Raw genomic sequence first — 22,486 nt, 5'->3', positions numbered from 1 at the left:
AGCTGGTTCCCTATCTTACCCTTTACAAATAAGAAGCGACCTTCCGGATCCGCACAGACTACTAGAGGTTCAAAGGGAATCGAATGAGAAATAGCTATAGAGACCCCTCTAGATGCTTTGACATTACAGCTATGGAACCAATGTTTAAAATGTTTGGTATTCAGTTTAGGGACAGAAGAGGATTTGAAATGGGTTTCTTGAATAAAGCAAATATCAGTGCCATATTTCTTCAATAAAGTCAATAGTTGAGACCTTTTTTGGGGAGTGTTTAAGCCGCAGACATTCCAAGAGGAAATTTTAACTGAAGCCATAACAATAAAAGGGGGTGTAGTGCATGTGGTGCAAGAGAGAACCAGCTAGTTTCACAGGGCGAGACTCAGAACCTAAGGACCATGGGGAAGGAGGTAAACCATTGGAAATAGTGATCAACAATAGATCTTGGCAAATAAACAAATCTAACCATAGGCATATTGGGGGGAGGTAGGGAGCGGGGTAACATAAAAACCATAACTCGTGCATGATCTTCCTGATCGTCAGTACCGCCTGGTAGTACAACAAGTAAGCAAAATAGAAATCATATCAAACATCACTGAAAGTGGAAAAAACTCAAATATAACTAGATAGAGAAATATGTCAAACCTAGTTGCGAAAAACCAACTAGTTGTCATTAGAAGCAGAATGGATGTAGTGAAAAACCAACTGTATAGGCAAGTTAAACCAAACAGATTATTAGCCATAAGGAAAAAAAAAAAAAATCACGGTGGGAGTTTTTTGTTTCTAGCCGACTTTCCTCTTGATATCTTCGTCCAATGGTCCGGCGAAGGTAGTTTCGGGAAGTCCAAATGTTGGTCTGTGACCGACAACCAAGATGGAATCTGGATGGGATCAATTTCAAGCACCGCCCATGCGGCTAGAAGATCATCAGGGACTCGAATGGTGCAACGTTTACCAGCATGTTGGAATTGTAATCCAAATGGAAAAAGCCATCGAAATAAAATCTTATCTCGTAGGTAGTTGGTAAGTGGTTTAAGAAGACGCCTTTTATATAATGTAGACGGAGCTAAGTCCTGTAAAAGAGAGATGGGTTCCCCTTCCAGGGTCAAGTCTTTGTGAGATCTGGCTGCCCTGAGGATCGCAGCTGTATAGCAGAGCAAGGCACATATGACGTCCCTGGGTGGGTCGGCTGAGGAGGGAGCAGAGCGTAGAGACCTATGGATCCTTTCTATTGAGATAGAAGACGCCTGCTCTTCCCCCAACAGGGTAGTAAATATTTTCATCGCTGCTGCAGGCAGGTCTTGGTGCGCAATAGATTCAGGAATGCCTTTAAACCTAATGTTTTTCCGTCTACCACGATTCTCCTGATCTTCAATACGTTCTAATGCAATATTAAGAGCATTTAGCTATTGTTTACAGCAGGTTTCAGTAGCATTACAGAATGACAAAATGGGGGCCTGTGTGGACTCAACTGTTTCAAGGCGCCCCCCCATGTGTCCCATCTCTGCTTTTATATCACCAAGCTCCTTCATCACAGGGGTAAGCGCTTGTGATAGGGTTTGAGCTAGTATTTTTTTGAGGTAGGTACGAGATATGGGTGCCGTGTCGGAAGCCTCAGTTGTTTCCATACCTCCACAAGTTGTCTCTACATCAGAGTCGTCAGGGCCATCCGAGTCCGCTGTAGTTGTAGGTGGCGGCGCCATATTGAAAAGGCGTGCAGGGGATGCCAGTGTCTTTTTGTGTATGAATTTCTCCAAATCTCCCAAATTTTTCTTGCTTTTCGGAGTCTCTGGTCGGTCACCAGGTTTATCCCTCTGTGGTTTGACCATTTTAGCTTCAGTGGAAGCGAGGTTGTACTATTACCCAGGAGCTCTCTTTTCAAGCGGCCGTCTTGCTCAGCGGTCAGGCTCCGCCCACCCAAACGGTTACCCTTAACGCAGGTTGGTTCTAGAGGACAATTTACAACACTTACCTTTTAAATCTCACATGACTTCCAGATCAGAGAGGAGCTGCATCATGGTGGATCTCATAGCTGTATATACAGTGATTGGAAAAGCATGCACAGTAATACAGTCGCTGCCTTCTCTAGAGTAGCTCTGGCTGTAGTATCAGCTAGCTGCTTGGTTTTGTGCAGCTTCTTAAAACTGCAAAGACTTACAGGTACATCCTTGCAGAACAAGAGAGACTGCCTGGACCTATATAGTCTGAGTTGTCCAGAATGGGTTAAATTGAACCTGTCATGGGGATGTGACCCAGACTGTTGGCCTGCACATGTGACCGTGTAATTTAGTTATGTATAGGCCCATAGAAATAAATGGGTTGTGTGCCATCTGGGAAAAACAGATGGCACACTAATCTCAGCCATGGTCATATGCAAGAGGCATTACCCTCCACACAGTTTTGGATTGAAGGGCCTAGGGCTCACCCAATAGCTTCCTGCTAATAGCCTACACCCTGGTTCTCTTCACTGAAGTCTTATATACAGTATGTGCTGACTATCCTGTGTATTTTCCCAGTATCACCATACCCTCTAGTACTGTGCAGGCCCCAATAGCTCCATGGCTGGTGCACAGTACTGTGTAGGAGATTACATGTGTGGAGCACTACATGTATGTGCAAGATTATATCTAGGGAGCTGTGATGCAGACACAGTGCTGCCTGCAAATATTTTGAGATCACACACTCACACTCTCTCTCTGTATATACATATACACCATGGAGAGGTTTGAAATGTGTGTGTATAAATATATATATATCCTATTAATATTATAAATGTGAAATGTTTCGGATGTTTGGCGGTCAATCACACAAAACCCGCTCCACCGATTTGGCTCAAATTTTCCACAAACCTAGTTAATACACACGATTGTGCAATAGGCTAATTTTCAACACAATAACCCACATACGTTTTCCACAAGACCCCCACAAAAAAAACAAACTGACATCACCATCTCTGCAATCTCACACACTTTGGACCATAGCAAGCCCCTAAACTTCACATTACACTCTACAGCCTAGCCCCTAACCCCACACACTCACATTCACCTATACTTTCACCCTCACCTTCACCATACTGCAGGAGCCTACCTCTTTCACTCTCCGGACCAGCCATCTTTGCCGACCCCACCGCTGGGAGGATTCGCGGCACTGCCCACCACACTACTCCATCTTGACAGGAGCATGCGCACTTTGCACACATAAACGTGTTACCAGCACGCTACCATTTTGCCACTCCACCTTAGGCCGCAGCACCTGAAAGACTGGCTCCAGACCGCTACACTACCCAACGCTGCTATCACCTCCCTGCTGTTTCCTCTGCAGGATCCATCCACCGGCCCGACACTGGTAAGTTCACGTACCATTCTTCCACTGCCAGGACCTCTGCCCTCTCTACTCCGCTGTACCAACACCTTACGCTCCATAATAACCTTACCCCTCTCCCTCAATGCCCTATCCTTCCACTTCTCCTCCCCAAACACACCTCCCAGTCACTTGCACCTCACTTCACCCCCCTTGCTACGGCCCATGCTGCTGATGTTCGTATGCCAACCGCCGCCATAGCCGCCGCTTGTTTGCATACCACCGTTCACTTCACTTACACTGCCTCTGCTCCCTGCCTTATCTATTCCGCCGCCTTCTCTTACCTGTCCCGCGGCTCCGGTCTGTCCCTCGCTGCACGTAGGCATCCTCCTGCTTATCTCCACCGCCTACACTGAGCTAGGCTGCCGCCGGCAGCTTACTATAGCAGCTGCTACCTCTCCCACGCCTCCCACTCATCTGACTGTGTCCAGGCTGCTGCAGGCTATGCTACGTAGCCTGCAATAGCACTGGCACTATTATGCAATACATTAGGATTGCAATGCATTGCATTCTTTACAACCGTATTGTTTTGCAAGCTGCTGGATGCAGCCTGCAAAACTCATTACCATAAAAATAAAAAAAACTGTGAAACACACATTACTGAAGTATATTAACTTGAAAGACCTCAGTCCCAAACACTCTATGTACACTTTTGGAAAACAACGTATAGCAGCTCAAATATGAACTACCTTAAACAAAAAAGCCTCACATAATCTCTCAATTACCCAACATTCATATCCCTTACCTTTTACACACTACTAAAATTTCACCCGCAACTCTATTTACACACTTCTACAATCACCGAAGACGAAGTCGCGGGTAGCAGCTAGTATGTATATATGTGTGTACGGATAGATAGATATATCTATCTATCTCACTGTGTATATTTACCAAACGTAGGGCGCGAGGGTAATGATGGGTTGTGATGGACATGGTTGTTGAGACATTAGTCTTGCTGCACAGTAAGGCCTCCTTCCAAGTGGTAAATAAGATCTGAAAAAGCCAGGCAGCTTATTTTCTGCCTTGAATCTCATCTGGAGACTGGGACTCTGCATCATGGTGATCTATGATATTGCTCTTTTGTCTTCTATATCCAATAGAGGAATGGAATCCCAGTGTCTTGGCTAACTATATGAGGAGTCCTGGCCAGGTTCAGTCCAGAAAAAAAATGTGGACAATATGCAGACCAAATTTTCTGTACTGTATTTGCCCCATGCACTGTAGACCCAAACAAACACCAGGGGTGCACCAAAATAACATCACCAACAGGGAGCCATAGCCAGTCTTAAATTTGTTTGTCTTGAATTTTCAGAGTCAATCCTTGTTGAATTACACTTGTGGCCCAAAATGGAGCAGGGAGTGTGCAAAGCTCCCATGTGTCCCTCTTTGCCTCTTAAGGGTATGTTCATATTATGCTTCTTGTAGCGGAATCCCGAGGCAAAGCTTTATCAATCCACTGCAGCTGATTAGGTCCTAAACCTAAATAGGGAGTCTGATGCTGCTGACTCTGTGGCAAGGTCAGGCAGCCTGTTTATTTTTTCTTTTAAAAAAATCACGTCCCGCTACAATCTGCCTGCCGTTTAATTTTTTTTTTTTAAAAAAGGATCCTGTTCCTGATTTTTGGGGTGGTCATGTGCCATGCAGGGATTCTAGGGACTGAGGCACGGCATGGGAATGGTTGCAGAGAGAGTATGGTTTTTGGGTCTCTGGGGGGGGCTGCTGCATTCGTCTGTGTGGGAGCCCATTGGTATTGACTTTCTATGTTGGGTTGCGGGAGGTAGTGCTTGTGTGTGAGAGGGAGTTCTGGAGGTGTTCTTTCAGCAAAATATATTTTTTAAAATGTGTGTTTGTTTTAGTAATATTACTGTAGGTGGAGCTTATTGTAAGATATAGGCACTATATTGACCAATACACCGAGACCATGAACCTACCTGCAGCAACTCCAATCTCCACTCCTGGAGCAACATTTGTTGGTTCGATTAAACTCTCAAAATGGCCAGAAAAAGAGAGCTTTCATGTGAAACTCGACAGTCTATTCTTGTTCTTAGAAATGAAGGCTATTCCATGCGAGAAATTGTCAAGAAACTGACAATTTCTGTCCCTTCAGAGGAGAGCACAAACAGGCTCTAAACAGAGTAGAAAGTAAAGTGGGAGGCCACACTCCAGAACTGAGCAACAAGACAAGAACATTAGAGTCTCTAGTTTGAGAAATCAAATAATACCCGCAAAACGCCAGTGAAACTGAGACGTGCCTCGTGGGTTGCAGAACGCCTCTGGAAGAAAAGCCACTCCCAGGAGGATTTCCTCAGGTACAAAGAAGCAGTTCTCTCATTTAAGAACGCACTCACCTCCGCAAAGCAGGTCTACTTCACCACACTCATATCTGCACTCTCTCGCAACCCCAAACAGCTATTCTCCAACTTCAACTCCGTCCTCCCGCCCCCCTCCAACATCACTTATCTCAGCTGACGACTTTGACTCTTACTTTAAAACTAAAATTGACACCATCAGAGACAGTCTCCTCCTACACCCCCGACAACCCCTCTACCCAACTACTCGCTGCTCCCCATCCCTGACCTGTTTCTCCACCATCACTGATGAAAAACTCTCCTCCCTAATCTCCAAATCCCACCTCACCTCCTGCGTGCTTGACCCGATCCAGTCACATCTCATCCCCAAGCTCACTGAAGTCATTACTCCAGCCCTAACCCATCTCTTCAATCTATCCCTAACCAATGGATCCTTCCCCTCAGCCTTCAAACATGCCACAGTCACACCTATACTTAAGAAACCGTCCCTCGACCCGTCCTCTCCTGCCAACTATCGTCCCATCTCACTGCTCCCGTACGTCTCAAAACTGCTTGAGCAGCATGTCCACTCTGAACTCTCCTCCTATCTCTCGTCCAACCTGCTCTTTGACAGACTTCAGTCAGGCTTCAGACCCCGGCACTCCACTGAAACTGCCCTAACAAAAGTCACCAATGACCTGCTAACCGCCAAAGCCAAGCGCCATTACTTTGTCCTCCTCCTCCTTGACCTCTCCTCTGCCTTTGACACGGTTGACCACTCCCTCCTGTTAGAAATTCTCTCATCCCTTGGTATCTCAGTCCTGGCCCATTCCTGGATCTCCTCATACTTCACTGACCGCACATTCAGCGTCTCCCACACCACCTCCTCACCCTCTCTCTGTAGGTGTCCCCCAAGGTTCCGTCCTAGGACCCCTCCTGTTCTCCATCTACACCCTTGGCCTGGGCCAACTCATAGAATCTCATGGTTTTCAGTACCACTGCTATGCCGATGACATCCAAATCTTCATCTCTGGACCAGACATTACCTCCCTGTTGGCCAGAGTTCCAGATTGTTTAGCGGCCGTAGCCTCCTTCCTCTCCTCCCGCTTTCTCAAACTCAACATGGAGAAAACAGAGTTTATCATCTTCAGCCCATCCTGTATGGCCCCTCCACCTGACTCATCTATCAAAGTTAATGGAACCCCACTTACCCCTGTCCCACAGGCCCGATGCCTTGAGGTAACCCTGGACTCTGACCTATCCTTCAAGCCACATATTCAAACCCTCAACACCTCCTGTCGCCTCCAGCTCAAGAACATCCACCGAATCCGCCCCTTCCTCACCCAGGAAACTACCAAGATGCTCGTCCAGGCCCTCATAATCTCCCGCCTAGACTACTGCAACACCCTTCTGCATGGACTCCCAGCTAACACCCTCTCCCCCCTCCAGTCCACCTTAAACTGCGCTGCTCGCTTAATCCACCTCACCCCCCGATCATCAGCTGCTCCCCTCTGCCAGTCCCTCCACTGGCTACCCATAGCCCAGCGAATTGAGTTCAAGCTACTAACATTAACATACAAAGCCATCCACAACCTGTCCCCTCCATATATCTCTGAAATAATCTCCCGCTACCTGCCCACACGTAACCTCAGATCCTCCAATGACCTCCTACTCCGCCCTGCTCTCATCCACTCCTCACACAACCGTCTCCAAGATTTCTCCCGTGCATCCCCCATACTCTGGAACTCATTACCACGACACATAAGACTGACCCCCACAATCACAGGCTTCAAGAAGGCCCTGAAGACTCACCTATTCAGGAAGGCCTACAACCTCCAATAACACTATCACCGCACTGCCATCTGAACAGTCTCCCCCTCTCCTTCTGTCTCTACCCCCTTCCCCCATAGATTGTAAGCCCTCGCGGGCAGGGCCCTCTACCCCACCGTGCCAGTCAGTCATTGTTAGTATTATATCTACCTGTATATTCTGTGTATTGTATGTAACCCCCAAATGTAAAGCACCATGGAACTAATGGTGCTATATAAATAAATAATAATATAATAAAAGTGACAATGTCTACAGTGAAGAGGCGACTTCGGGATGCTGGCCTTCAGGGCAGAGTGGTAAAGAAAAAGCCATATCTGAGACTGGCTAATAAAAGGAAAAGATTAATATGGCCAAAAGAACACAGATATTGGACAGAGGAAGATTGGAAAAAAGTGTTATGGACAAACAAATCAAAGTTTGAGGTGTTTGGTTCACACAGAAAATGCTGAAAGAGTGCCTGACGCCATCTGTCAAGCATGGTGGAGGTAATGTGATGGTCTGGGTTGCTTTGGTGCTGGTAAAGTGGGAGATTTGTACAAGGTAAAAGGGATTTTGAATAAGGAAGGCTATCACTCCATTTTGCAATGCCATGCCATACCCTGTGGACATCGCTTGATTGGAGCCAATTTCATCCTACAACAGGACAATGACCCAAAGCCACCTCCAAATTATACAAGAACTATTTAGGGAAGAACAGGCAGCTGGTATTCTATCTGTAATGGAGTGGCCAGCACAGTCACCAGATCTCAGCCCCATTGAGCTGTTGTGGGAGCAGCTTGACCATATATATAGTACACAAAAAGTGCCCATCAAGCCAATCCAACTTGTGGGAGGGGCTTCTGGAAGCATGGGGTGACATTTCTCCAGATTACCTCAGCAAATTAACAGCTAGAATGCCAAAGGTCTGCAATGCAGGAATTGCTGCAAATGGAGCATTCTTTGACAAAAGCAAAGTTTGAAGGAGAAAATTATTATTTCAAATAAAAATCATTATTTCTAACTTTTCCAATGCCTTGACTATATTTTTAATTCATTTTGCAACTCATTTGATAAATAGAAGTGTGTGTTTTCATGGAAAACACAAAATTGTCTGGGTGACCCCATACTTTTGAACAGTAGCGTATATGTATATATCCTACTAATATTATAAATGTGAAAGTTTGTATGTTAGTTACTCGACCACGCAAAAACGGCTGAACAGATATCCCGGTAAATGACATGGTTTCACGGCTGTTATGAATTTATGTTCATATACTATATTAAACTGCTCTTGGCAGAAGCAGTGTCTCAGCTAATTAGAGTTTGCTGCTAAAGCCTGGTCTGTTATCTCTCTACAGTGGCGGCCAAAGAAACCGCACCACCAGTGGATTTTGTCAAATGTATGTGATGCATATAAATTGAGTCCCTGCAGATGATATGTATACATCCTACTATGAAATCGACTGAAAAGTGTCACGTGATATGTACAAAATTGCCAAATACTTGTCATCCAGAAGAGAAGAGGATGGAAAAAGACAAGAAATCATTTTCGCTACAATCATTACATTTTGTGAAACGGTGCAGGTTTTTTTGGCCGCCATTGTATTTTAGCTTGTTTCTCCATAGACTGAAGTCTGAGAATCCTGGAAAACCAGATTCCCAGTCCACTACAGCAGCTTCCGGCGTCTAGATGCTGTGTCCGTTCAAAATCTCGCACGGACATTAGGAGCGGACACTAGCTGTGTCCGTGACACTTTTCATTCATTTAAATGGCGATCGGGTGCGTTCTTTTGCACTCCGTGCCTGTCCTTAAGTGTCCGTTTGTAAAGATGTCCAACTTTTCAAGCGGACAGAAAAACCCGACATGTAGTTTTTTTCTGTCCGCTTGAAAAGTCGGACATCTTTACAAGCGGACAGTGAAGGACAGGCACAGAGTACAAAAGAACGCACCCGATCGCCATTTAAATGAATGACAAGTGTCACGGACACAGCTAGTGTCCGCTCCTAATGCCCGTGTGAGATTTTTGAACGGACACTAGGAGTGGACACTACCTGTCGGACACTGACGGTAGTGTGAACGCCCCCTTACCAGTGGAAGGGCGACTGTATTACATATCTAGGCATCTGACGTCCCCTAGCTCCAATTTGTTCTCTGTAAACTACTCTCCGCTTCTGTCTAAGGTGTCCTCCCTCTTAGCCATTTTTGCTAAGCCTATGCTGTCTTGGGCGAGTAGGATCGCCATTGTTAAGATGATGGCACTTCCTCTGACTTTATACTTATTCCACACGGTGGACATCTCTATATCAGATCCCTACCTAGCTAAGCTTCAACCTATACTGTCCCATTTTATATGGGAGGGCAAAAGGTCCAGAGTCCGATTTCAGGTCATGTCTAGGCCCTGGTCTCAAGGGGGAGCGGGAGTCCCGGATGTCAAAAAATATTTTGCATCAGCGGTTTTGGAGCAGCTTAGAGACGGGTGGGATGATACTGCTAACTGGAGATGGAAGAGGTAATGCTGGGCGCTCCTCTCATGAGTCTTTTACGTCCTAAAGATTGTGGCTCCCATGGTGTTCAGGTCCCCCTATTAAGCATTAAAGCTTCTATATGGGCTTGGAGGTACTATATGTCGCATACCTCCTTGGAAGATCATGTCCCCCTTGTAAAGTTGCCACTGCTCTACCATATTCCTCCCCCAGCTGAGGGTCCGTGGTTGGATAGCGAACAGTCTAAGCAAAATTTACTACCACTATGCGGATGACTGCTTTAAATCCTTTTCCATGCTATGGGAGGAGTTTGACCTCCCCCATAGGGATTTCTTTAAATATTTACAAATCAGGCACCGTTTACAAACCCACGGAGCGACGAGACTCGCCTTGAGGTTGTGAAGACAGTCCGTCTGTCAAGGGCGGCATTTCAGCTTTTTATATTTTTCTCTCTACCCCCTCTGAACGGGTTAAACCGCTCTGCCTTTCAAAATGGGAAGCGGCCCTTGCTAAACCCATCTCCCTGCCTGACTGGTACAAAGTCTGTGGGTTTGTGAAACGTGTTTCAAAAGGAGCAGCCCATTCGGAGACAGCCCAAAAATCCTGCTGCGCTGGTACAGAACCCGGAGCCAACTGGCCCATATTGATGCCTCCCTCCCGAAATTCTGTTAGCGAGACTGCAGGCAGGTTGGCACCCTCCTACATATGTGGTGGGAATGACCCTCGGTCCAAGCCTTTTGGATAGCGGTCAATTTATTTCCTCTATGGTTGGTCTCACTATACCTCCCTCCCGAAGCCTAGCACTCTGCTTTTTGGACACTGGGTCTTTTCCCACAGGTATGCAGGTGGTACTGGGCCAAATATTTAGCAGCCAGATCCATGATAGTGAGGCAATGGCAATTTGCGCCCTGCCTGACAGTAGGCAAACTACAGTAATTCACCATGTAGACTTGGCCTTTACCCTGGAGCGAATGCTGGCCTCCAAAAATCATACCTTCTCTAGCTTCCGCTCCAGATGGGCTCTTTGGTCCTCCTTTATGGAGAACAGGAAGGGTGCCCTAGCCCAGACCCCACGTCCTCCCCCTGACAACTCCCTGAAGTGCTTCGCACGCTGGTTCATTACCCTAATAGTCGCAAGTATTTGCTTATTCCTCTGTGCATTGCTTATCATGCCAAATTTAGAATGGTATCACCTTGTCCTGATTACGCAATACCTTACATACATATAGTCACTGGTTTACTTCTGTTATTTCTGTGTTTTGGTTTTTCGTTTTTCCCTACATCCTATACCCTTTCTCTCCTTCCCGCCTCCCCCCTCCCTTTTCCCTGCCCTGTCCTAGGCTCGGCTCTATCGGACGTTGGACTGTTTGTGAATCGATACAGTCGCTATTTTCATACATTGCACTTAATGCTTGTACTCTTTTTTTTATGTTATTCTATCAGCTGGTCGTGAATTTGCTCTTTGTTCTTTTCTATGTTCTGACTGGGTCAATTTCTGTACCCTTGTTTTGTTGTTGGACTTTATACGTTGCAAAACTTTTCTCAATAAAAATCAAATTTAAAATATAAAGATATGATAGTATGTGAAGATACCATTAGCATAAAGACTTTAACCCTGTGCAGGGCAACAATCTGTCAGTTTATTTCTTTAATCCTAGATCAGCAGATGTCTATTCAGCAGACTGCACGCATCACTGCAGAGACTAACTCCCCTGACACAGTCCTCAGTCGCAGCACATACCCTGGGAGTATATGTACTGAGGGTTGAGAGCCATTGTTCTAGGTGGCAATATAATTAGAGAGTGGACTATAAAAACGTGGACTAGCAGACTCCACAGTTACACAATTTTTAATTGTTTTGCATTAATTTATTTTTCAACCTAGTGGATGTTTGGTGTCGTAGGCCAGTCAATAGAAGTTCCCAAACCTATAATGCAAGTTTTTTTCCCCCGTTTCAGTCAAACCCCAAGTTACGCTTTAGATGTTACACAGGTAACTCAAATCTATTGTCTATTTTATTTTCAGATTTTCTGGCTAGTTTTATATGTGGAACATATAGTCAACATTTCATTTAAGTACAGATGGAACAATTTACTTCAGTATGTCAAAGTATCTTTATTATAGGCCATGGTAAGCACTGAAATCAAAGTAACAGTTCTTTAAGACCATTCAGTGGTTGTTCCAACCCACTCAGAAGCTTGAGCAGTTGGGGCAGCAGACCAGTCATCTGTGCTAGCAGGTTGTGAACTCCAGTCTTCAGCTGCTAATAAGGAAAGACAGACAGGTTAGTATCTTACATACAGTGGTGAGCTTTTCATATGCAAGTTCTCGTCCAACACAATTACAATTTGTTTAAATAAATAAAAATTAGAATGGAAACAACTTAATTTTCACAGTTCTGACTATCCCATTGAAAAGGATAAAAGTAGGGGAAGGGACCAACCTCGCGGAGGACAGGCAGAAAATCAGCGCTCACCCAGTTTTTTTGGAAAATGGAAGGCAACTTTATTTGGCACCACGCGTTCTGGGCAAACAGCCCTTTTTCAAGTGCAATAACAATCCCGCCACTGTGGAGCAAACTGTCCACAGTGGCGGGATTGTTATTGCACTTGAAAAAGGGCTGTTTGCCCGGAACGCGTGGTGCCAAATAAAGTTGCCTTCCATTTTCCAAAAAAACTGGGTGAGCGCTGATTTTCTGCCTGTCCTCCGCGAGGTTGGTCCCTTCCTCTACTTTGGTCTGACGTCCCCGAAGACGTTTATCAGCAGCTGCCTTCCGGTTCTACCGGTTTTCTTTATATCACGTCTATTGGTTGTTGTGCTCAACACAACCAGGCCAGGTGAGCGGACACCTGTATTGCTTTATATATCTGTTTCATATACCAAAGGTATCACACAAAGAACGGCTCGGTGCCGGGGATTTTGTTTTCTTATTGAAAAGGATAAGGCACTGTTGCTGACTCTGCGCATATAAATTTATGTGAAGGGGTTATTTTCAGTATACATAGATCTATATCCCCTTTCCCCCCACAATACTAGTGCAAAATAAAGAAATTAAGCATCCCACATACAAGACTCTGCCCTACAAGGTACTGAAATTTTTTTAAAAAAAATCCTTACACAGCAACATACATGTATATAAATTTTTAAATTTTTTTTCAGTTGCCAAATTGACACTTAGCTATAGACAGTAATATATTCACCTTTCTATACAATATATAGTTTACATGTGTCAGTTTGACATCTGAAAAAATAATTTTTTTCCCCAAGTTTTGAATTTTTAAGGGGTTAAAAGCAAAAAAACTATACAAATTTGTCATCACCATGATCATACAAACTCACAGAAAATAGGCAATTTGTCATTTTGCCATGGTGAATGACATGAAATTAAGCCTATAAGAAAATTGTACAATTGCTTTTCCCCTGCCCACTTCCATCCCATAGAGTTTTTTCCCCCATCTTCCCATTATGAATTGAATAGAAAAATAAAGTTGACACTTGAGATATGTGAAAATGACTTTTCCTTTCCACTTTCCAAAGGGGTCACTTTTCGAGTGTAAGTAATATAATATGAATATACATTTTTCAAATCTTACCCGGAACTTTTGGAGCAGCTGCAAGTTCAGCTCGATCTGAAATGAGAATGATATTAAATATATTATATTAAATGCCATCCAGATTTTTTTATAACCTAATATGCCAAACGAAATAAAGATACATACCAGGAAACTGTTGGATGGGCACTGAGGGAACCTGCACTTCTCCTGACCAGTCAGCAACTTCAGTTGTATTGAATTCTGCAACAGGTGCAGTCCATTCACCCTGGTATTCTTCCTTTGTGGTAGCCTTCTCAGCTGCAGCTTGCTCTTCCTTTTCAATCTATTAGATTAATAATAAAAAATAAATAAATAAAACACTATAAGGCTGCCCCCTTTCACTGCATACAACAAGCATACAAGTGTGTGAGATGCAGGGGCAGCCTCTGCAACCCAGCACCTACCCACAGACCACTAGTGCCACACCCACTGTAAATGGAAGTGGGCATTCATCCTCAATAATTTCTATGGGAGATCCAGAATCCAACAAGTGCACACTTAAATCTATTTTGCTCTTATTTTTTTTATCGTTTAACTCATCAGAAGTTATATTGATCAACTATCCTGTGGACAGGTAATCAATGTGTGATCTGTGGGAATCAGGTGGCATGACCCTGTACAGATCAGCTATTGCAGCAGCCTCCACGTGTCAGAACCTTCTGTTGGATGGTAGCGGTGCTCCTATTCAAGTAATAGGAGAGGTTCTGCAATTCCCTGGAACCATTATGTACAGAGGACAAGGCTGCTGCTAAATACGTGAATGCCTAACAGAAACTTACAGTATCAGGAGGCTGCTGCAACAGCTAATCTGCACAGGGTCCGGATGTCAGAAACACTCACACTGGGTTCACACCAGCAGACGGCAACCTGTCATGCAGAGTCCAGCCGTGAGCACTTTATGCTCTTCGTGGCTAAACTATTTTTTTTTAAAACCAGACACAGAGTACTGCATGTCCGACTGCGTCTGGTTTAAAAAAAACCAGCTTCGCTGCGGAGCGCATAAAACGCTCACCGGCGCACACGGCCGGAGACTTTTCAAGCCCATTCAAATGAATGGGCTTGAAACATGCCGGCAGGTTTCCGTCTCCTGCCTCTGTTTTGAGCAGGAAACGGAAACCTGCAGAACAGAGTACGGGCGCAGATGTGAACGAGCCCTTAGGGTAATATTGAACAAAGGAAACAAACTGCAAGTTTGCTAGTTAAATACAGACCTCTTCTGGATCACGGTAGAAATAGAGATCGGGCATGACTTCCCATGGATGCTCACGAGAAATTGTGCCTCTCATGCGAAGAACTTCACGGGCCAACATCCACCACATAAGACCAACTGAGTGGGCTCCCTAAAAAAAAAAAAACTTTAACAAGTTAGCAAACGTCTAACTTAAATTCGAACGGGGACATTGGGGGAGTAGGCACTGGTGCCAGAACAGAGATTAACCAAACTTGACTGCAGACCACCATACAATATTAAAATATGCCCACATGCTCAGTCAATCACAGCCAGGTCTCAGCATAGAGGTTTTTTATACTAATTTACATAGATATGCATCTATTGAGAACATTTCATGACAAATGCAAAATGTGGCAAGAATTACTAGAGGACCCCAGTCATCAGAGCCATAAGGCGCCTTATGGAGTCTACAAATAAAAAAACCTGCCAATATTTATGTAGCACACGTCCTACACTCAGAGTTCATTGGCCAATATATAGCCTCATCTCCAAGCTCTAACAGTGTGCAACCTATCATTTACAAGCCCAAGCCAAGCTTTAGCACAGAGAGATTTTAGAATTCAAAGCTGCTCATACATAGTTTGCAGGCTAAATTGTGCATGGTTAGTTCCAGGGATTATTCAGAAGTGCAAATAATGCAGCACTCCATGTGGTACTTCTGTGATACCATAATTTTCCTGGAAACACTACTTCAGAGAATTTTTTGGACTGGGTGAATTGGAAAGGGCTAGTAGCAGGAAGGATAGCTAGGGAGACAGGGAGGAAGTGCAGGAGTGAGAAAGATATGGTGCCAGAGCCTATAACTACGAGAATACATTGTATCAGCTAAGGCAGAAGGAAGCTACACCATGTAAACAAATACAGAAGATGCTAGGCACTCCCAAATAAACTTCGAAATCACCCGTTATATGGGTGCACTTACTGCTATTAATGGTAACCATAACAGACCAAAAAAAAATATATATATTTTTTTTGCTCAGAGAACTCCTCTAATATTCCAATCTAATCAACCAGTGATATCTTTGGAAATATAGATAGCACTTAGTGTCACATGAAAGATGAGAATCTCCTTTCAGAAGACTCCAAAAGGTTCCACATTTTATAATGCCAGGGACATAACTGATTTAGCTCTCAACACAGAAGCATGGGAAAGAATAAAGAGATGCAGGATTTCACAGAGAGGAGACATTTGTTAACTTATAGTACAAAGTTTATAAATGATGAAAACTGCCAGAAAATCAAGTTGACTTAAAATTTAGTGACACTTCAAAAGGAACTTGACAGGGTGGTTTGGGACACTAAGTCACCTTAGGTCAAAGGTTTAGAGCCTCATACCATCCTGGTGTAACATCATCCATGTGATCATTAAAAATAAAAATCTGAAACTGTTTCCACCAAATCCACTACCCTTGAATTAAGGGATTGATACAGTTCACTAGATAATCAAAACCCAAAGCAGCAGAATGAATTATAAAACTTTCCTTCATATGTTGGTATAGGGATAACCCCACTACACATAAAGGACAAAGCTCCCAAAATGGGAAGCCAAATGATCGATATGGTCAGTAGACCAAAGTTGCTAGAGATATATCTGGGATACTAAACCACTAGTCCACAAAAAAACTAAGTGATTTATGTATAAACAGGTTTAATTAGAGATTTTTCAAGATTAAAACATATAAACAGAAAGGAACAAGCGGAGCAACGTCACTAATCAAAATGGACAAGGAAAAAGGGGCGGCTCAGGAGGAAACCCCAAACCGCTAAATTAGGGCAGTACCCGCTCAACATAATACAAAAGAAAAAGAAGAGGAGAGAACAGAAACAAGACAGAAATACAAAGAAAACGGGGAGGGGGGGGGGGGGAGGAAACAGTCAGGACAAACGTCGGGAGGGAGAGGACAACGGGAGAAAGAGAATATAGAAGGCAAAAACTGTAAGTGATTTAATGTCCCATATTGACCAAGCAGGTTGACCACCACTCAGCACATGGCAATAGTAAACGAAGGGTAATCCCCATGTACATAACCTTTTTTAAATTTGTAGATAATTAAAAGTTAAACAATTTGGCATAACATTTTACAGAGATTTAAAGATTTTCTCTAAATATCTCGTGGTCACAGTCTGTTGTCTTGATTGGTTGCCAGTGGATACGACCATGAATGCAGGACCTTTCTAAGGTCAGAAAATCAGCCACGATTTCCTTATTGTGGCCGGGATATCTTCTCATACATGTAGTGTCCCTGCCTGATAACCCTGCTACAATAAGAAAATCATGGCTGGGATCCTGACAAGTCCCAGACCATAGAAAGTCTCTGCATTTGTGGTCGTATCTATTGGAAACCAATCAAAACAGCAACTTGTGACCGCAAGATATTTAGAGAAAAACCTTTTAAACTCTGCAGAATTTTTTAATTACTTATATTTGCAAAAATGTTTAACTTTTAACTAAATACAAATATAGAGATGAATATGTTCATAGGAATACCCCTTTAAGATTCCAAGATTTACACACTTTTGGTTCATGTTACCAATATACAAGTTTGCCAAAAACTAAATGCTACAGTCACATAAAGCAGATCAATTTTAGAATATTTGAGTGTATGAAGTATTTTAGAGGTTTGGATGAAATATTCTCCCTATACAAACTGCTACCATTTTTCTCACCTTGTTGTTACAGGGAATTGCAATATCCACATAACGAAGAGGAGAATCTGTATTGCAGAGGGCAATTGTGGGAATATTGACGTAAGATGCCTCTGTAAGAGGTTGATGATCAGCCCGTGGGTCAGTTACAACCAGCAGACGTGGCTCACGGAAAGCAGCCTGAATCTGGTTAGTGAAGGTACCAGGAGTGAAGCGGCCAGCAATTGGTGTGGCTCCACAAGCAGATGCAAATTTCAACACTGCTCTCTGAAGGAGAAAAAAAGAAAAACTGTAACAGGTAAAAAGGAGAGTACATAATCATTCAATGTTATTCATTGGCAGAACACCAAGAGGTTCCCACTCTTGGCCTCTTTCTTACAAAACTTCCCCTGACATGAATGGAACTGCTGGCAAGTCGAAACACAAAGTTTCAGAACCTACTGGTGTAATGCCCCTTTAAACTGGTGATCTGACAGCTAGAGCCAACATTCGTCAAGGAAGGAATGCACGTTGTGCATGTCGTCTACTTGTAAGGCTGGATTCACATCTGCGTTGGGAGCCTCCGTAGGAGAGACTCCGCTGCAGAAACCTCTATAAGGGCCCCTTCACACGGCGTAAGCGCTCGGCTCATTCCAAGCTGTACACACGAACGCTTCTAAACACTTCCCATTCACTTCAATGGGAGCGCACGTAAAGCCGGCTTTATGAGCGCTCCCATTTGAAGTGAATGGGAAGTGTTTAGAAGCGCTCGCGTGTACGGCTCGGAATGAGCCGAGCGCTTACGCCGTGTGAAGGTGCCCTAAATTAGCAAAGAGAAGAGAACCAAGAGCGCAAAGAGGCAGTGTATAAACAAATTGTACCTGGCCAGTGTTCCTAGAAGAAATCACACACACATCCGCTGGGTTCTCAATAGCAACAATTGCCCGTGCAGCAAGCAGCAGTTTTTCCCATGTGCGCTTCAAATTGATAATATAAATGCCTGAAAGAAATGAAAGCGTTTTACACAGTAGCATATGTCGTCAGAATACTAAGCCTCAAGCATTTTCAGTTAGAATGCATCTTGTTTGCCATTCTAGCACTGGCTCTAGTGGTGCCAGTCTTTCTGCATAGTAGACCGACAGACCCTATTATAATTTATTGGGGTCCACAGGTTTCCACAAGAAACCACTTTTTAGGCTGACAGGGTCTCCATCTTTCGGGGCCTACAAACAATCAAATTTAGACATGGACAAGTTAAATATTTTTTGCGAATTGTTTTGAAGATTTTTTTTGTAATCATCTCAGTGTAGAAAAAGTCTTGACCAGTTGCCAATAGATACAACCATGAATTCAGGAACTTTAGATGGCTTGAAACTTGTCAAATCCAGGGTTCGTGGACATGGGAAAATAATTTGGCCAAAAGGAAATCATGGCTGGGTTTTAGAGGATCAATTCCTGCACTCATGATTGTTTCCATTGGCAATTGATAAGGACAAATGACTTATCACCAAGATAATTCTACAAAATCTTTAAAATATTTCAAAATTATTTTTAACAATACTTGGTTGAGGACAATGGCCTGGACAAGATAAATGATATATACACAGAATTATTGCATATAAGGTGCTAGAACGTGCACAGACACAAGCACACAGTATAAATAATCAAAATTAGGCGAGTTTACTGTGCACTTGCTAGCACCTTATATGCAATAATTCTGCGTATATATCATTTATCTTGTCCAGACCACTGTCCTCGACCAATTTTTATGTCTACTTGTATATGTTCTCATTGTGTTATGTCATTAATACATTTTGTAATTTAATAAGAATTTTTGCCTATGGCGAGTACTTTCTTTTCTCTTTTTTGTGGTTTATTGACTTTTTCACATCTGTCTAGCAGATCAGTTAGACAGACATTCATTTACATAGAGATCAACACTAGGGAAAAAAGTTAAAAGGATTCATTCTACCATTAAAATCAAATTTTTTTGTCCCCAACACATAGAAATAGCCTTAAAGAGGACCTTTCATCAGATCGGGCACATGCAGTTTTATATACGAATTTTATATATGAATTCAGCGCACTATCGGCTTTCCCGATCTGTGCCCGGTGTAAAGCGCTATCGGTCCCGGTAAAGAAGCGCTTTACAGTCAGAAGGGCGTTTCTGACAGTTAGCCAGGGATGCCCTTCTGCCCAGCAGTGCCTATCGCGCTGTAGAGTGTGAGCGGGGAGGAACGCCCCCTCCCTCTGCTCACACAGCTCGTCCATAGACGAGTATTATCAGGAGAGGGAGGGGGCGTTCCTCCCCAGTCTGAGAGCACAGCGCGATAGGCGCTGCTGGGCAGAAGGCGTCCCTGGCTAAGTGTCAGAAACGCCCTTCTGACTGTAAAGCGCTACTTTACCGGGACTGATAGCGCTTTACACCGGGCACAGATCGGGAAAGCCGATAGTGCGCTGAATTCAGCGCACTGTCAGCTTTCCAGCAGTATATAAAACTGCATGTGCCCGATCTGATGAAAGGTCCTCTTTAAGAAAGGCTATTCCTCTCCTACCTTTAGATGTCTTCTCCGTGCCGCCGTTCGGTATATAATCTGATTTTCAACGGTATGCAAATGAGTTCTCTCACCGCACTGGGGGCAGGCCCCAGTGCTCAAACAGCATTAGGGGCGTCCCCAATGCTGCGAGAGAACTTTCCAGCACCACCTCCATCTTCTTCAGGAACAGGCTCTCTTCGCTGCTTCTTCCGGCGGTGGCTTCAAACTTCTAGGCCGCGGGCAGCCGACTGCGCATGCCTGCCACAAGAAAATCTCTGCTTACAATACTGTGTAAGCGGCCATTTTCTTGTGGCCAGCAGGCATGCGCAGTCAAGTTTGCCCTAGGCCTAGAAGTTTGAAGTCAATCCCCAGAAGAAGACCTGTTCCTGAAGAAGATGGAGGCTGCGCTGTAGAGTTCTCTCGCAGCACTGGGGACGTCCCCAGTGCTGCGAGAGAACTCATTTGCATAAATGCAACGGCGGCGCGGAGAAGACATCTAAAAGTAGGAAACGAATAGCCTTTCCTAAGGCTATTCCTACGTGTTAGGGACAAAAAAATTCAAATTTAATGGTAGAATCCCTTTAAATCAGTTTTTTTTTTTTTTGAATGGACACAAACATGTATGTGTTTCACAGTATTAAAGTATTTTTGTATGTGTTCTAGGGAAGGGGGTGTGATGTGAACTTTTAATTTATTTTTTTTTAAATTTATACTTCTTAAACTACCTTAGGGGTCTTGAACCCCAAGGGGTCTAATCACAAATGCAAAAAAAAATAAAAAAAAATTGTAATTTCTATTGCAGGCTACATGGAGTAACCTGCAATAGAAAATCATTACAGACAGACCTTGGAGCCTTGTGAAGGCAAGATGGCAGCACCCACACACCGCCAGTAAAATGGCGCCTCCGTCAGCACCAGAGGGGTCAATGCCAACTATATAAACCGGCAGACACCCAGTGGCTATGGCGGTCACCGGGCTCTCGGGCTGCCATCCTCTTTACAGACTAATAGAAAACTGAAGGGAGCTTAGGAGCAATAGTCACTGCACAGTAGTCAGACATCCGCCTCCTAACTGTAAACATGACCTGACCAGGAACTGGTTTTTATTGGGAAGGGGGGGGGGGGGGTAATATGTTTTAAGCTGGACAATCCCTTTAACACAAGTGAAACCAGGTGCCATGGCCCCCCTAACAGAACTAAGGCATTCAGCACAAGACTCTGCAGACATCACAGACATTCCACTGACCGTCACTCTTTCTCTTATAGATATACTGCTCCATCTGGAAGTCGAGGTTAGTTCCACCCAAGTGGGTCCCTGCTGCCAGGAACTTGAGGACATCTTCCTCCTTCATTTGCAGGACATCAAGACCTCCGGACATTGTTAATACCCCGTTAAAGCTACGATGGGGAACCTAAGGAACAGAAGCCTTCGTTAGAGAAGCAGTATAGCAGGCTTTTTACACTAGGCCGCCTGTGCTATAGAGCCTAACAAACAACCAGCATGTGTCACTCTGAAGTGTGCACGGAAGGGAAGAGCAGGGGCCTGCACAACACACGGCCACCGCAGCACATAGACCCGTCAGCTACTACGGTATTACTATGCATTCATTCCGTCAAAGAGCCGAGAACTCACAAGAGACAACGCCGTATAGAAGTCCTCCCGATAAACGTGGAGCGAAAAAGACCGGACATGCGTCAGCACTGAGTATAAGTACCCCAGCTAGCGTCCAATCACAGCAAGCTTTACATGTATGTAACGCGCAGCTAGCCAATGCGGAGGGTGCTTGTTCTGTCGTAATGTCCCTCATGTTCTCAGGGTGGTGCTACAGGGTCGCGAGTAGAGGGGGCGGGGCCTCTTCTATTACAGCTCTGTTCCCTATAGAGGGAGCCGAGCGCGTGTAGAACAGAAATAAGCGGGCCTGACTTGTAGTGTATGATGGAAGGGGAGCGATAGGATTGTTTTACAAGGGACTGCATGGAGGAGGCTGCGGGAAGGGAGTCATATATTTGCATGGGCTGAAAAGGAGGCTTTTTTTTTTACATTGTGAGCCCCATATATAGCAGGTGGAGGAAATCCATATAAACTCGGGGAGAGCATACAAACCCTTGGCGGGAGTTGAACCCAGGACACCAGCATTGCAAGATTGTAATGCTAACCACTGAACTACCGTGTTGCTCTGGGAAAGTGATGTTTTATATGGAACTGTATATTGCAGCATCTGGGGGATTTTATTGATGTTTAAGGGCTAGTTCACACGGGGGCAATAAGGCAAATTTTGACAGCAGATTCCACCTCAAAATATGCCTCCATACAATGGTGGTCTATGGAGACTGCTAGCTTTTTTTTTTTTTTGTAATGCTAGCAGCTTTTTTTTTTCTGCTAGCAGAAAGAAAAAAGAAGCGACGTTACTTTTCATCAGACGGATTCTGCCTGAGGAAAGCAATAAAAGTGAATGGGAGGCAAAAAACCACGACCGGAAACGGATAGCGTTTTTTGGGGGTTTTTTTACAGTTCATTCACTTTAGGGGAGGGGAAAACCGCCTGGAGTTTTCTGATGCAGTTTTT

General features: G+C 44.2%; 1 protein-coding gene and 1 non-coding gene across 3 annotated transcripts; both read right to left on the bottom strand.

Annotated features, from left to right (window-relative positions):
* Positions 1-12,034: 12,034 nt before the first annotated feature.
* LOC142217291 (small ribosomal subunit protein uS2) lies at positions 12,035-21,615 on the bottom strand. 2 transcript variants are annotated; one of them, XM_075285487.1, is made up of 8 exons: positions 21,554-21,615; positions 21,167-21,332; positions 18,266-18,384; positions 17,427-17,672; positions 14,740-14,868; positions 13,655-13,811; positions 13,529-13,564; positions 12,035-12,198 (listed from the first exon to the last, which is right to left on the bottom strand). In XM_075285487.1, exons 2-8 carry the CDS (start codon positions 21,297-21,299, stop codon positions 12,095-12,097), a joined length of 924 nt encoding a protein of 307 aa, XP_075141588.1. In that variant the 5' UTR covers positions 21,300-21,332; positions 21,554-21,615; the 3' UTR covers positions 12,035-12,094. The 2 variants fall into 2 exon arrangements, with proteins under 2 accessions (XP_075141588.1, XP_075141596.1); XM_075285495.1 differs by having other exon boundaries at positions 12,035-12,195.
* LOC142190937 (small nucleolar RNA SNORA62/SNORA6 family) lies at positions 15,106-15,269 on the bottom strand. Its single transcript, XR_012714576.1, has one exon. It is a non-coding gene; the product is annotated as a small nucleolar RNA SNORA62/SNORA6 family (small nucleolar RNA).
* Positions 21,616-22,486: the final 871 nt, after the last annotated feature.

The sequence above is a fragment of the Leptodactylus fuscus genome, chromosome 1 (assembly GCF_031893055.1).
Source record: "Leptodactylus fuscus isolate aLepFus1 chromosome 1, aLepFus1.hap2, whole genome shotgun sequence".
Taxonomy (NCBI): domain Eukaryota; kingdom Metazoa; phylum Chordata; class Amphibia; order Anura; family Leptodactylidae; genus Leptodactylus; species Leptodactylus fuscus.
Note: the sequence above shows the minus strand (reverse complement) of the source record. Positions and strands in the feature narration are given on the sequence as shown.